Source organism: Leptodactylus fuscus, chromosome 3 (genome assembly GCF_031893055.1).
Source record: "Leptodactylus fuscus isolate aLepFus1 chromosome 3, aLepFus1.hap2, whole genome shotgun sequence".
In the NCBI taxonomy this organism is placed as follows: Eukaryota; Metazoa; Chordata; class Amphibia; order Anura; family Leptodactylidae; genus Leptodactylus; species Leptodactylus fuscus.
The window spans coordinates 129,567,088-129,582,085 of NC_134267.1; the positions used below are offsets into that span (position 1 = coordinate 129,567,088).

At 39.0% G+C, this 14,998-nt stretch overlaps 1 protein-coding gene across 12 annotated transcripts in view; it reads right to left on the reverse strand.

Annotated features, from left to right (window-relative positions):
- The window catches only part of RIMS1 (regulating synaptic membrane exocytosis 1), a 340,018-nt gene that overhangs the window by 193,779 nt on the left and 131,241 nt on the right, over positions 1-14,998 (reverse strand). For 11 of the 12 annotated variants that reach the window (XM_075268331.1, XM_075268330.1, XM_075268333.1 and 8 more), the window contains 3 exons: positions 11,053-11,120; positions 6,238-6,348; positions 2,224-2,323 (listed from right to left, as the gene is read on the reverse strand). In XM_075268331.1, coding sequence (XP_075124432.1) covers positions 2,224-2,323; positions 6,238-6,348; positions 11,053-11,120 — 279 coding nt within the window. Of the gene's footprint in view, positions 1-2,223; positions 2,324-6,237; positions 6,349-11,052; positions 11,121-13,350; positions 13,514-14,998 lie in introns of those variants that run through there. The other variant, XM_075268335.1, reaches the window with a different exon arrangement.

A 14,998-nucleotide genomic window follows, 5' to 3' on the forward strand; every position in this document is an offset into this window, starting at 1 on the left:
TTGACACTTCTATTATTGAAATCATTCTCACTTTGTGGCATTTTGCTACACCTGCCTGACACTTTTGCACAGTACTGTGTATAGGAAAATATTCTGTATAACTAACTAGAGGTTGGAGGAAGAACCTACAACACAAACTGCTGAGCCAGCAAACAGAAACCTTTACTCAGCAATACTAAACCCAGCAGCAGCTAGCAAGACTAATTTGTTAGCTATTGATATACATTTATTTTGTGCAACCTAATGTTCCAAGGGAACATTTATTATTGCACCGCTGTCTACAATTTATAAAAAAATGAAGACAGGAAAATCTGTAAAATGTATATGATAGTAATTAGATTTTTTTATATATATATAAACATATACATACATATAAATACAGTCCTATGAAAGAGTTTGGGCACCCCTATTAATCTTAATCATTTTTAGTTCTAAATATTTTGGTGTTTGCAGCGGCCATTTCAGTTTGATATATCTAATAACTGATGGACACAGTAATATTTCAGGATTGAAATGAGGTTTATTGTACTAACAGAAAATGTGCAATATGCATTAAACCAAAATTTGACCGGTGCAAAAGTATGGGCACCTCAACAGATAAGTGACCTTAATATTTAGTAGATCCTCCTTTTGCAAAGATAACAGCCTCTAGACGCTTCCTGTAGCTTTTAATCAGTTCCTGGATCCTGGATGAAGGGATTTTGGACCATTTCTTTCTACAAAACAATTCAAGTTCAGTTAAGTTTGATGGTCGCCGAGCATGGACAGCCCGCTTCAAATCATCCCACAAATGTTCAATGATATTCAGGTCTGGGGACTGGGATGGCCCTTCCAGAACATTGTCATTGTTCCTCTGCATGAATGCCTGAGTCGATTTGGAGCGGTGTTTTGGATCATTGTCTTGCTGAAATCTCCATCCCCGGCGTAACTTCAACTTCGTCACTGATTCTTGAACATTATTCTCAAGAATCTGCTGATACTGAGTGGAATCCATGCGACCCTCAACTTTACCAAGATTCCCGGTGCCGGCATTGGCCACACAGCCCCAAAGCATGATGGAACCTCCACCAAATTTTACAGTGGATAGCAAGTGTTTTTCTTGGAATGCTGTTTTTTTGGATGCCATGCATAACACCTTTTTGTATGACCAAACAACTCAATCTTTGTTTCATCAGTCCACAGGACCTTCTTCCGAAATGAAGCTGGCTTGTCCAAATGTGCTTTTGCATACCTCAGGCGACTCTGTTTGTGGCGTGCTTGCAGAAACGGCTTCTTTCTCATCACTCTCCCATACAGCTTCTCCTTGTGCAAAGTGCGCTCTATTGTTGACCGATGCACAGTGACACCATCTGCAGCAAGATAATGCTGCAGCTCTTTGGAGATGGTCTCTGGATTGTCCTTGACTATTCTCACCATTCTTCTTCTCTGCCTTTCTGATATTTTTCTTGGCCTGCCACTTCTGGGCTTAACAAGAACTATCCCTGTGATCTTCCATCTCCTTACTATGTTCCTCACAGTGGAAACTGACAGGTTAAATCTCTGAGACAACTTTGTGCATCCTTCCCCTGAACAACTATGTTGAATGATCTGTTTTCAGATAATTTGAGAGTTGTTTTGAGTAGCCCATGATGCCACTCTTCAGAGGAGATTCAAATAGGGGAACAACTTGCAATTGGCCACCTTAAATACCTTTTCTCATGATTGGATAGATCTGGCTATGAAGTTCAAAGCTCAGTGAGGTTACAAAACCAATTTTGTGCTTCAGTAAGTCAGTAAAAAGTAGTTAGGAGTATTCAAATCAATAAAATGATAAGGGTGCCCATACTTTTGCACCGGTCAAATTTTGGTTTAATGCATATTGCACATTTTCTGTTAGTACAATAAACCTCATTTCAATTCTGAAATATTACTGTGTCCATCAGTTATTAGATATATCAAACTGAAATGGCCGCTGCAAACACCAAAATATTTAGAACTAAAAATGATTAAGATTAATAGGGGTGCCCAAACTTTTTCATAGGACTGTACATACATATAACACTTTCATACATGTACTATTTTTGTTCAAAAACAGGGAATGGGGCAAGGACATAGTACCAAACTCTGGAAAAAGTCTACAGCCAAGACCGAACTGAAGAGGTGGTTTAGAATATAAATGTGGATAACATGGCTTTCCTTGTAAGCCAAGGAAGTGAGCATGCCTGCAGCTTGGCTGTGGAATACCTGCTCTTAAATGACCTACAACGTCCGCCAGGCTTCCCTTCTTTACTTTGGTGATGAAGGCACCAAGACGTCCTGTTTCTGTCATTTTTCCACCGACAACCTGAGTGTAAAATTGAAGCAGTACAATCAGTCAGTGCAACTATGGCTAACATTTATGTTCATCACTTTAGTAAAGCATCATTCCTGAATGTATTATGTCAAATGCAGAAAATGTTTCCTTTTCTATAATAGACACATTCTCCCCTTGCTCTCACATCATTCTACTTGAAAGCTACAAGAACAATAACTGGTTTGAATAAACAAAGAAACCCAGTTCTTTTCAGTAGAGATGCCCAAGGACACAGTGACGTGGGTCCATGCTCACTTATTCCCAGAAGTGATCATTCTATTCCTTATTTCTGGATCTAGCATCTTGCCAGAGTCCTTCAGAGGAAGAGCACTGGAAAACATCATCTAATCCTTCAATTGTCAGATTTCTTGAATGTCTTCATCATATCTTAAGGACGAGACAGAACTTATGGCTACAGACTGAAGTCATATGAATGATCTATTGTGCCATATCACTCCAGTGCCGTCAGGGCTAGATCTGCACTCATGCACAATAAGTTACCGCTTCCTTTTAGAAGCTTGCCTCAAGGGCTGCTCTTTGATGTAGTTTACAGTAATCCCTTCCTCTTTTTCCTCCTCCATACATTTGTCTCTCCTTTTCTATTATCGTTCCCACTCTTCTCTCTTCCTATCTGTTTCCATCATATACAGATACATTGATTTTGGCTTGTTTCCTTGAAATAATAAGTACAGTATTACCTGCCATGTCTTTTGGACTGCAGTTACCAGGATCGGGCCATTAAGTTACATACCTTTCCATAGGTTAGCTCTGTGTACATTATGGGAATCATGGAGCGAAATTCTAATTACTTACATTGCAACCCTTAAACAAAATCGTCAACCCTTTCTTTTCCAGCTTGACTGATGGGTGGATTTTATCATATCATACAATTTCTTAAAGCTGGGCACTGGCTAATACAGAGCTACCTTACAACAGATGATGCTTAGGACACAGGTTTTCTTTTTTAATTGAGAAAAACCTATTTGCATATTTGTTCCCAGAATTACTTCCAAAGCATTAATAAAAATGCTTAAAACTCGATATGCCTAGAAAAAATGGCCTGCACTCAAATACACATAAAATATATTAGGTTCTCAATATATTATTATTTATTATTGTATTTTTATATTATTATATCTACTGCCTAGTATTGTATTCCATGGTAAAAGCACACACTTTGTGGTTTACCTTGGTCTTTAATGGACACAGCACATTAGTGTCATAAATTACAATAATTGGTATTATTACTTGAAGGAAATGAAGAATGTAAAAGCATTAGTGATGCCACAACTGAGAACAATACATTAAATAATATTAATAGTGTATATAAAAATAAAAAGTATCAGCATTTGATTTTTCCATGAGCAAAAGTAGCAGTGTTTTTAAAACAGATATAATTTCTGAATGCATTATGCCAAATGTACAAAATGTTTCTACAAGTGTACATGTAGCCCTACTCTAAAGAACCATAAGGAATACGATACAGAATTGAATGGGGTTGTTTTGTCCACATAACTCAAATACTGCATCCTTTAAGGGAGTTATATGTTAAAAGAGCGAGTTCCCCTTAGAGTAGGTTCACATTAGCATCGCCTCTCCATTGTTTGGGTCCAACAATGGAGAGGCAGACCGCTAAAACAACGGTAACATATGGAGCCCAGCAAATCCCGTTGACTATAATGGGTGTCCGTCACTTATAAACTGAATCTGGAGGAAGAAAAAGTCCTCAGTGCAGGGCTTTTTCAGCTGCCAATTTTCAGCAAACGCTGAAACAGATTTTCCAATGGAAACTGTAGTGCAGATGTGAACATAGCCTTAGCTAGAGCCAACAGTGACTACTAAGAATGTCTTCAGTAATGAAGGGCCCACCAAGTCCAAGGATTACACAGAAAACCAACTGCTTTCAACAGAAACTGTGTGATATTTTATTTCCCATGATGTGACAGTCAACGAAGACTAAAAAAGTTGATTCTCGGGGTCACAGATCTCAGCTTATTATCATGGGACCTTTCTAACAAAAATGTGTTGTCTGAAGTAGATAACTCCTTTAATAATGCTTATATTCTTTGCTTTTTCTTCTAAAAGAGATAATAATAGGGGCATGCCTTTCACAGAATAGGAGGGTTGGATGATATGAATTGGAACGTCACTGGCCTCATTTTCATTTTTGTTGTGGCATCTCAACTCTCTGTGGCATCCAGTTAATGGAAGTGATTTTTTTTTCATACTGATGACCTATCCATCAGTATGTGACATGGTGTAGTCCAACACCCTGCTCTGCACAGATCAGCTGTTGTAGTAGCCTCCAGGTGCTTGAAGTTGCCAGTGGATGGGGACCATGTGCAGCACCCCTCCTAATCAAGTAATGAAATTGAAACTCCCCAATATGCAGTGGACATGGCTGCTTCACCACTCCTATTATTCCTGCTTCTTGACCACACGGTGCCCGGAGGCTTCTACAATAGCTGATTTGTGTAGAGTCCAGTTGCCAGACCCCAACAGATCACATACTTTTAACCTATTTTGTGGATAGGTGACCAGAAATCCTTGGGTGCTTGCGATGTACTGGTATATATGCTGTTTTTTGGCACATGATCTGGGAGTGTCCGATCATTAAAGGTTTCTGGTCCGAGGTCGTAGGCCTGTTATCTGATATACTGGGCACTCCCATTCCACTCTTACCTGAAGTATGTCTGTTCTGTGTTTTAGATGAAGAGGTATGGCCTCACGTATCACTACCACTCACATATCTTTTTACGGGAATCGCTTTTCTTAGCCAGGAAAGCAATTGCCCTGCGATGGATGGCTCACAGACCCTCCCCCCTCCCATGTGGTGGAAGCTGGTAAACTCCATTGTCCCATATAATAAAGTGGTATATAAAGGCAGGGGCTGCCCTCACGGGTCTGGTGCCCGTGGTGCGACTCTCCCTTAACCCTGTATACTGACCATTCTTTTCGCTCTGCCCTGAATGCACTTGTTCCTTAGATGTTCAAGGGGTGACTCTGGTCCATGCTTATACTGCGTTTGGAGTAATGTGTATGTTCCTGGCATGTTTTTCTGTTGTCTCTCTTGTTTTCTGCTCTCATCCTCTGCAGGTTGGATGGAGATTGATACCTCTCTTGACTTTCTGGGTTTGGACTTTCTACTTTCTACTGGATGATTTTTGCAAGCCTTCAATTACTAATATGGACTTTGCAGCATGGTTTTTGGTTCTGTTTGACAAGATTTTTTGGTCCAAGGTTGCTTTGGATTGTGTACCCATTGCCATCTTTTATGTCTTGTTTTCTCTTGTACTGTAATTTGTTATATACTTTCTCAATAAAACGAGTTTAAAAAAAAATAATTTATATATATATATATATATATATATATATATATATATATATATATATGCTCTCTGTTAGATCACACAAAACATAAGAAGTCATCTATTGCTTCTGTTCAACTCGGTTCTCATAAATAAAGAATTTATAAGAAAAAAAAAAAAAAGTCATCTATTGGAATTATTAAACATTCACTTTTCTTACATGTTATCTTGACAATAATAACTACAGAATATCCATAGCATATCACCTCTGCGACCTGCATCTATCTTGAGAAGGGCCCTGTTAGTGGCCTCAAGTCACTTGTACAGGACTTCTAAAAATAGTTGAGAAGACATCTAATCACAAAAAAAATCGACCAATGTCCTAAAGTTGCAATGTACTCCCTTTACTTACTTAGTCAACGAGTCGCACGGGAACACAGCGATATTTGCTCACGTGATGGTAGTCACTTGCAAAAATCATTAGGTTCTAAGAACCGACTTTTTAACTAATGCAATTTCTGCCGAAATCAACCATAAACTGAATAGTAAATGTGGGCCTATGTGTTTATGTGATATCTTACTGAGCTGCTTACTTACTTTTAGTCCTAGAAGTGCTCCAGATTCTTTTGGCATACTTGTTCTCTTATTTAATATAACACGTCCAATTAGACGGTCGCCCTCCTTCGATGGCTGCCAGGTAACAGGGTGCTGGAGGAGAACATCAAAAACAAAGTGAGAATGTGCTTACGCTTCACTTCAAGACTTCATACTGTAACTATTATATTTCAGCAGGATACATTTTGCAGAGCGGGTTGATTTAGAAAGGCAGAAAATATCTTGCTATACATGGGAAAATGGGTATTACAGGTCAAGATGTCAAACATTAAATAACAATCCTCATTCCTTTCTACTGCAGATTTTATCATAACTAAAAAGAAAGAACAGAAAAGCAATTCACCTGTAATATGCAAACTAGAAGTAAAAAAAAACTAAGACTCCAGGTAAGTTTTCCCATTTGAATACCATTTTGTTCACTTTTTAAACAGTATCAAAATCCTGTACTTGTAATGTATTAATATATACAGAAGTCAGGACTTTGTTTTCTGCACTAGAGCTACAAATCCATTGCACAGCCATCTCTTTATAGTAAACTTGTCATACTGAAATGCAGTCCAGTCTGCAGGCAGAATGTTATAGAGGAGGAGATGCGGAACAGATTGATGTATAGATTTATGGGAAAAGATTCAGTAGTTGGAGGTCCTACTCAAAGATTGACAGCTGTCTCTATAACACAATCTTTTCCCATAAAACTATATATCATATCTGTTCAGTTTATCTTTCCTTATATCATGATGCCTGCAGATTGGACTACATTTTTAAGATGGCAGGATACTTTTGGCTTCCTGCAGCCAGCACTAGTGTGAGCTTGTATGATTGCTACATATTGTTCATACATTTCAATGATAACAATGTATACAGTAAGCTTCCCCTAACGGCGGGCAGGCATAAGGTTATCATTTAAATCTTTTCTATTTCTCGGTGTACCCCTTTATATTTAGCTTCTAGACAGATGTCAAGGAGGTAGCTGGTGAACTTTTTATAAAAATTCCTATGGAAACTCTTTCATATCTATTGCACCTCCTCCCTATGCAACTGGCTAAGAAGGTAGCCATATTGTTTCTATACCTCCGCACAGCTGTTAAGACTCTCATAGCCAAAATCTGGAACCACTCTGTGCCCCCATCCATTTCAGACCTGGTCGTACTTATGCAAGATATCTGCAACTTGGAACACCTAACCAGATCCTTGAATAATACCTTGAAGGCGTTCTGAGCTGTCTTATATGAAAAATAAAAAGTTAAAGGGGTTGTCCAATATAACCCATTTTTGGCATAGTCACCTGACCCCGATGCTTCGGAGTCTCTCACCGCAGTCTGATCCTGCAGCTCCTAGGGTCTTGTTTTGGCCGGAAGTCCTTGTTGTATGTGACCACTGTAGCTTCAGCGGCTTAAGTAAACGAACTGGAACTTGCCCTGTAGTGTCCGTGTCTTTTCCTTAGGTCGTTAAGGCCTCAGCAGTCACATGTGGCAAGAACTTCCAGCAAAACAAGACCCTGGGAGCAGAAGGACCAGACCACAGTGGGAGCCACTGGAGCCCAGGAGACAGGTGAGATGTTGTTTTTGGGGAGTTTTATTTTTTTGTGGGTGGGGAATTAACCTTCCCCGGCCTCCTTGCCAAAAACAGGTTATCTTGGGCAACTCCTTTAATAAAAATTACAGCTGAAAATAAATGTATGCCTAGTAAGGGACTCAGAGTTATTATTATACATAAAGGAATTAACCAACACAAAAGTTTGGACCTAACAATAAAATGATGATAAAATCACATAAAACAGCAGATGTCTCTGACATAAAGATGGTAAGCAGTGAGATGGCTGTCTGTACCGGAGACCATTTACACTCCATATATACCTCCCACACACCTTATCAGACAATAGAAGTCATATTTCTGCTCCAATAATATTAACCATAACTTACACATTATGTTAACTTCAGATGTAGCCCTTAGATTGCCACCAGAGGATGTACCGTATTTTTCGGACTATAAGACGCACTTTTTTTCCTCCCAATATGGGAGGAAAATGTGTGTGCGTCTTATAGTCCGAATGCAGCGTGTCCAGCATCTGTGTCCCGTCTGTGTGAATCAAAAGGAGAGCAGCACGGTGCCTGCCTGCTCTGCCCCTCCTTCCCTGTCTGTGTCGCGTGTTTGCAGGAGCGAGATATGAGAGGCAGGGAAGTAAGGGTGGGCCAGACAGGTGAAGGAAGCGTGGTTTCAAGCTTGCCAAGAAAACCACGCCTCCTTCTCCCGTCTGGCCCGCCCCTCCTTCACTGCCTCTCAGATCTGGCTCTGGCAATGAAGCCACACAGACAGGGAAGGAGGGGCGGGCCAAACGGGAGGAGGAGGCGTGGTTTTCTCGGCAAGCTTGAAACCACGCCTCCTTCACCCGTCTGGCCCGCCCCTACTTCCCTGTCTGTGTGGCTTCATTGCCGGAGCAAGATGTGAGAGGCAGTGAAGGAGGGACGAGCCAGACAGGTGAAAGAGGCATGTTTTCAAGTTTGCTTAGAAAACCACACCTCCTTCACCCGTCTGGCCCGCCCCTTTTTCTCTTCTTGCATAGCTTCACTGCAGGGTGTCTCTTTCCATCCATGGATGAGATAGATTAGATATAGATAGATAGACAAAGACAGACAGACACAGACAGACAGACAGACGGATAGATAGATAGATAGATAGATAGATAGATAGATAGATAGATAGATAGAGATATATGTTCAAATCACCCTCATATCCCTAGAATACATATAAAACAAAAACATTACTGTGAAACACATACACATTTGGTATCCCTGTGTCCGAAAACCCCCGGTTCTATTTACATTGGTGAAATATTATATTATTAGGTTATTAAATATTTCACCAATTTTTTTTCCTTAAAATTTTTTTTTTTCCCTATTTTCCTCCTCTAAAACCTTAGTGCGTCTTATGGTCCGGTGCGTCTTATAGTCCGAAAAATACGGTAACTCACAGATGTGGAGATATCTGACATGCCCTTTGACTGGCCTCTAGTTTGGTATATGAAACTCCAGCATGAAATGGTATATCATATCTTCCCTGTGAGGCACAGAGTCAACGTTGGACTGCTGTTTAAGTACAGCTTACTATTCTCATGTAGGATATAGCTCAACTCTGTCCAACGCCTGCTAACTACCGTTCCAGTTTTCTCTTTTGTGTCCCTCTTTCTCGTCTCTTCATTTATTATGTCCTTTCTTGTGTCTTTATACTTTTCTAGCACTCTTAACTTTTTGGTTCGTCTTTGTAAAATCCTGCAATTGTTCTTTGTTCATTTTTTTTTAATTTTATGTATTAAATACATAAACTAAAAAGCCACCTCTTTAAATTTGGTGGCGTGAGCTGCAGCTTAATAACATACAGTAGCACAGTCAGGGTTAAAAGGAGACTTAAGTCCTTAAAGGGTTTTTCTATTCTCCCTCAAAGTTTATGCAGAGTAAGGGAACAAACTTTAGGAGTGGAGTCTTGCATATAAGGATTTTGTCTATTTAACTTTTGTAGTGAGACACTATATAGTGCTCTGAGCCCCAATTCCAAATTGATTCTTTTACGCTCTTGTTGAATTTTTTTCTTAATAACATCTGCGCTCGTGTGTGGAGATTTTTAATGTAACCTTGTGGCAGAGTACAAATAAAGAATTTACTGAGTAAAGTGTCTCTGTTATAGGGCTGTACATTATACTCAGCCAGGACAATGGTTTGATATACACCCATACAGTGTATCCGGTTAGTTTACATGGCCAAATTTGTGATCTCTGGACACCCATACATCCCATATATATTTATACAATATATATATATTTTACACACACATATATATATATATATATATATATATATATATATATATATATATATTTACTTATACAAAAAAAAAATGACAAAAAGAACAGAACAACTTTTCCTTAGCAAATATTTTCCTTTTCCTAAAATCTTCCCTTATGTGAGGGAACACTAACCACAAGTACCTACTTGACCCTTATACAGTATGTATGTCTTCCAGTAAATTTAGATTTCAAACACTTGATCACTCCTCTTACATGGGATGGAGAATACTGCTTATATATCAATCTTCCGGGGACAACATAGTGTCAGCTATCATCCTTCTGGCGGCAAATGTTTTATTTATTATGTTTTATTCAATATACAATATATAGACAAACATCTACTTTTTGCAGGCAAATACAGTTTAACATAAGCAAACTGCATGAACAACACAAACTTACCACTGTCTCTTCCATATACCTGCATAATATTGGGCCAAACTTGGGACAATTCCATTAAAACAGGAAATTACTTGTGAATGTGGAATATATAGAGAAATCTAGAACAACATGGAGTAACTTTAAAATATATATATATATATATATATATATATATATATATATATATATATATATATATGACTCAAATAGCAATTATTATGCACTCTAAAATGCTCTCTCACATAAACCACATAGTACCCTTGCGGAAGGGAATTACACGCACTAAGGAAATGATATTGTCTTCCAGCAAACCTATAATATAAATCTATCAGACGTATACAATGCCAATATATGCCCATCTAAATGGCATTAATTCATTAACACAATATACAGTGTACTTATCTAAGCATACAGATAGTCCATCTGTGTATAAACTAAGACAGCCCACCCACCATTCTCCACATGAGGCTTTATGCCATGATTGGAAACACTGTATCCTATCGTACAATTTTCCTTAAAAGTAACGCTTCTTAGCAAACTCAGAAATGTAGTTTAGAGGCAATTGTTAAATTTCTTACCGAACCAAGAGGGGATGTATCTCTAGTGTGCCATGTGGCAGGGTCCAGCCAGTAATAGTCCAAGTCGCCTGTAACAATGAAAAGCATTAAAGATAGATACACTTGCAAATCTCCATATTTAGATTTATTTGGCGCCACGAGTTTTGGCAGTGCTTTATCTGTCACACAATGTGCAATGGATATGATATATAAAGGAGCTTGTCTCCAGATACAAATAAGAACACTTTATCCTCTGAGAGAAAACAAGGATCTTCAAAATAGTGAAGAATAAGACTACTTGGGCACAGTAGAACAGTGCAGAACATGTAGCTACCAATTTATTTCAGCGTTTTATCAGACAACTGGGAAATCACAACTCTTAGCCAAACTTTGTAGAATGTATAGTTATACTCTGATATAATAGAACTGACCATTTGGATTTTTAGGCAATTTCTTTACTATTTTTAAAAGCAAACTAGACTCAAGTGCAATGTGGGTGTACCCTGGTGCATCTATCAGACTATTTAAAGGTATGGTGGTCCTCAGCATAATGTACTATAACTGGATAGATATTAAATTACCTGGTGACATATCCCCTTTAAAGGACCAGTTATGTAAAATTCTATTTTTTTTTTTCATATAATTTTACTTCATTCTTCATTTTTAATTTTCCCAATATATATAGATTTATTATTGCAATTATTTTAGCCTTGTTCAGTAATGATATTGAAAGAATAATGCAAATCATCATTATTATACAAAGAGATATACTACCCACATGCTACACATTATCTACAACAGATTTTCCCTTTTTACAGACATCAGCCATTCTCACTACACCACAAATCATAAGGAACTGTAAGACACATCAATTTTGTAGCCAATGAGGTTTATACAGCTTCGTGTGAAATGTCTTCTTTCATATATCCAACATGTCCTTTAGGGGGGTCAGGCCTTATGTTTAACCCAAGTTCCCCTGTCCCTTTTGGTTCTTTAAGGCTGAGGCCTCACGTAGCAGAAATGCAGATTTTTTTTTTTGTTGTTGCAATTTTGCTGTGGTTTTTTGAGCCAAAACGAAGAGAGGATTGAGCACAAGGTAGAAGTATAAGTACTTGCTATATATTTCCCATTCCATTAGTAGTCAATTTTAGCTTTGGCTCAAGAAAACGCCGCAAAATCTGCAACAAAAAGCTGCATTTCAGGAATGTGGGGCCTCAGCCTAAATGTCCCTCTTTTTGATTTAAGTTTTTAAACTTAACTATATTGTTCCCAAAACTGGTCTCCAGCAGTATTTTTTTTACATCAACTTATATAATATCATAATTTGCATAATTTAGGCCATAAAATGTTCAGATATTGATTGTAATGATATTTTAATAGTACAGTGCTGCGGAATATGTTGGCGCTATATAAATAACATTTATTATTATTATTACTTATTATTATTAAACTTATATAGATGTGCAAACAAGTACTAAACCTATAAGTCTCTCTCTGCCAGTCCAAAAAGTTTGGAGATATGTTATCTCAAAATAGAAAAATAAATAAATGTTTAGAATATTATGGGTATAAAAAAAATTCCTATTGCTAAATATTTTAGGAGACAAATTTAAATATTTTAGGTATTAATGCTAAAGGCAGAAATGTTTTAACCTGCATTATATGCCCTATAAAAATTCACCTTCATGTTCAAAGACATAAATTTGTTTCTATTCTAACACCCCATCCCAAAGCTGAGGTGGCAAAGGCTGTGGCATGAAACGCTTCTGCAAATAACACTGCTAACCGCAGACTCCTTCCATCAAAGCTCCGTCTCTCTCCTGTTAATCACAGCACAGAAATAGGCACTCATTGCTTTTCAATAGGCTCTTAAAATGTACTAACCACAGCACGACTGAGGGGACACAGGACACTCCAATTGTCTTCTGCCAAACACAGCGGCTAAAAATAACCCAGACAATCTGTATGAACATTATCCATCACAATAGAGTCTATAAGGTGCCTGACATGCAGCGCATCTATGATAATGCAAATTAACCCTTCCAAGGCATGCTTATTTACCCCTTCTAAAAAGGATCTTCAGCATTAGTAATGGGGTCTAAAACATACTGAAGATAAACATACTGCATAAAGCAGAACATACATAGCATCAGCATTTCTCAATGGGTTAAGCATCTGAACCAGCAGGCCAAGCACATTGCAGGCAAGTCTCCGTATTCTTCTGAATCATGCAACAAAGACTACGCTACTGTAAATGCTGCATTCTGTGCTAGGATGAGCATACAACACCTGCCACATCTGCAGTACCACGACGATTACCTGTCCCTGAGTGCAGCGTCTGAAGCAGAAACTGGACAAGCCCAGAGAACATATCAGAGGCATGAGAATGCTCATAAACCGAGCCGCCGTCAGGAATGTAGCTGGTGAGCGTCGTCTGAACGTACAAACAGCGGTGCAATGTAACCACTGACAGAAATGTTCAAATAAAAGTCATCAGCGACTGCTTTCTTTGAGCTCTGAGCCAAAATACTCTGCAGTGTCAAACAACTCGCGTCGAAGAGGCCAGAGCTGCCATATACAGCGTGCTGCTGTCATCAAAACAAATCTCTGCAGCGGATTGCCCTCATTGATCAGCACATTAATCAATAGCTACTCAGAGCAATGCTAACTAGATGGCGGCTTCCCCCGATACATCTGTCCTGATGAGTCCACAATTAACCGTCTCATGAAGAGGGATGCAAATGCCGCTCATGCCATGAAATAAATATTGTCTCATAAAAGCTGACATGAGAAAAACTAGGCTCAGCCTCTGGAATTTCAGGAATCAATAGGAATGCCGCAACCATTATTCCTGCTAAGCTAGGGCATTTGGACTGACTTCTAAAAGAGGACATATAACATTTGTGTCAGAGTCCACCTAACACAGAGTCGGTCTGAAATCACAGATGAAAAGCTCCTTTTTTGTCCTGTTATATCAGTAAGGAAATAACGGATATTGGACAGACCCCATTATAATCAATGAGGTTTCTTAGGATTCCTTGCTGTCTGCCTGGGATGGATCAGAAGAACAGATGAAGTGACACAGATGTGAGCGTACTCCCAAGTATCAAATAATGTCATAACTGGTCACTTGCCACGCAAATGATACTCATGTAGTCATAGGATAAAGTTTTAGTATTTATCTTTAGGGGGCATTCACACGGAGTAACACGGCGCTGATTCTGGCACAATAACTCGTGTAAAAATCAGCGCTGCAAAACAGAATCCCATTGAGTTCAATGGGTTCCATTTAACACACGTAACACATTGAAATCAATGGGTTAAAAAGCCTCCCACTGATTTCAATGCGTTACGTGCGTTAGATGGAACCTATTGAAGTTAATGGGATTCAGTTTTGCAGCGCTGATTTTTGCACGAGTTATTGTGCCAGAATCAGCGCCGTGTTATCCGTGCAAATGCCCCCTAAGGCCTCGTTCACATCTGCGTTGGTAATCTGTTTGGAGAGTCCGCATGGGGAGCCCCCCAAACGTACTACCGAATGCATTGGCAAGCGGTGTGCAGTGAAAACCTATAAGACTATAATGGGGCCCATGTGCTCTCCGTGTGGTGTCCGCACAGAACATGCGGACAGAAAAGTAGATTGTGATCTACTTTCATGTCCACATGATTTGTGCAGGCAGTGCGCAGAAAGCACACAGAGCCCATTATAGTCTATGGGGTCTGTGTGCTTTCACTGCACACCGCTTGCCAGTGCGTTCAGTAGTCAGTTCAGGGGGTCCCCATGTGGACTCCCCGAACGAATTACCAAACGCAGATGTAAACTAAGGGTAAGGCTCAAGACTGAAAAATATTGGAAAATCCCATTCTCCTAGAAAAGTTCTTCTAGCTATGTCATAACGTCTGGGACCGCTGTCTATTATGATAAATGGACAGATATTGATGGAATTCCTTATACAGCAGTGTTTTT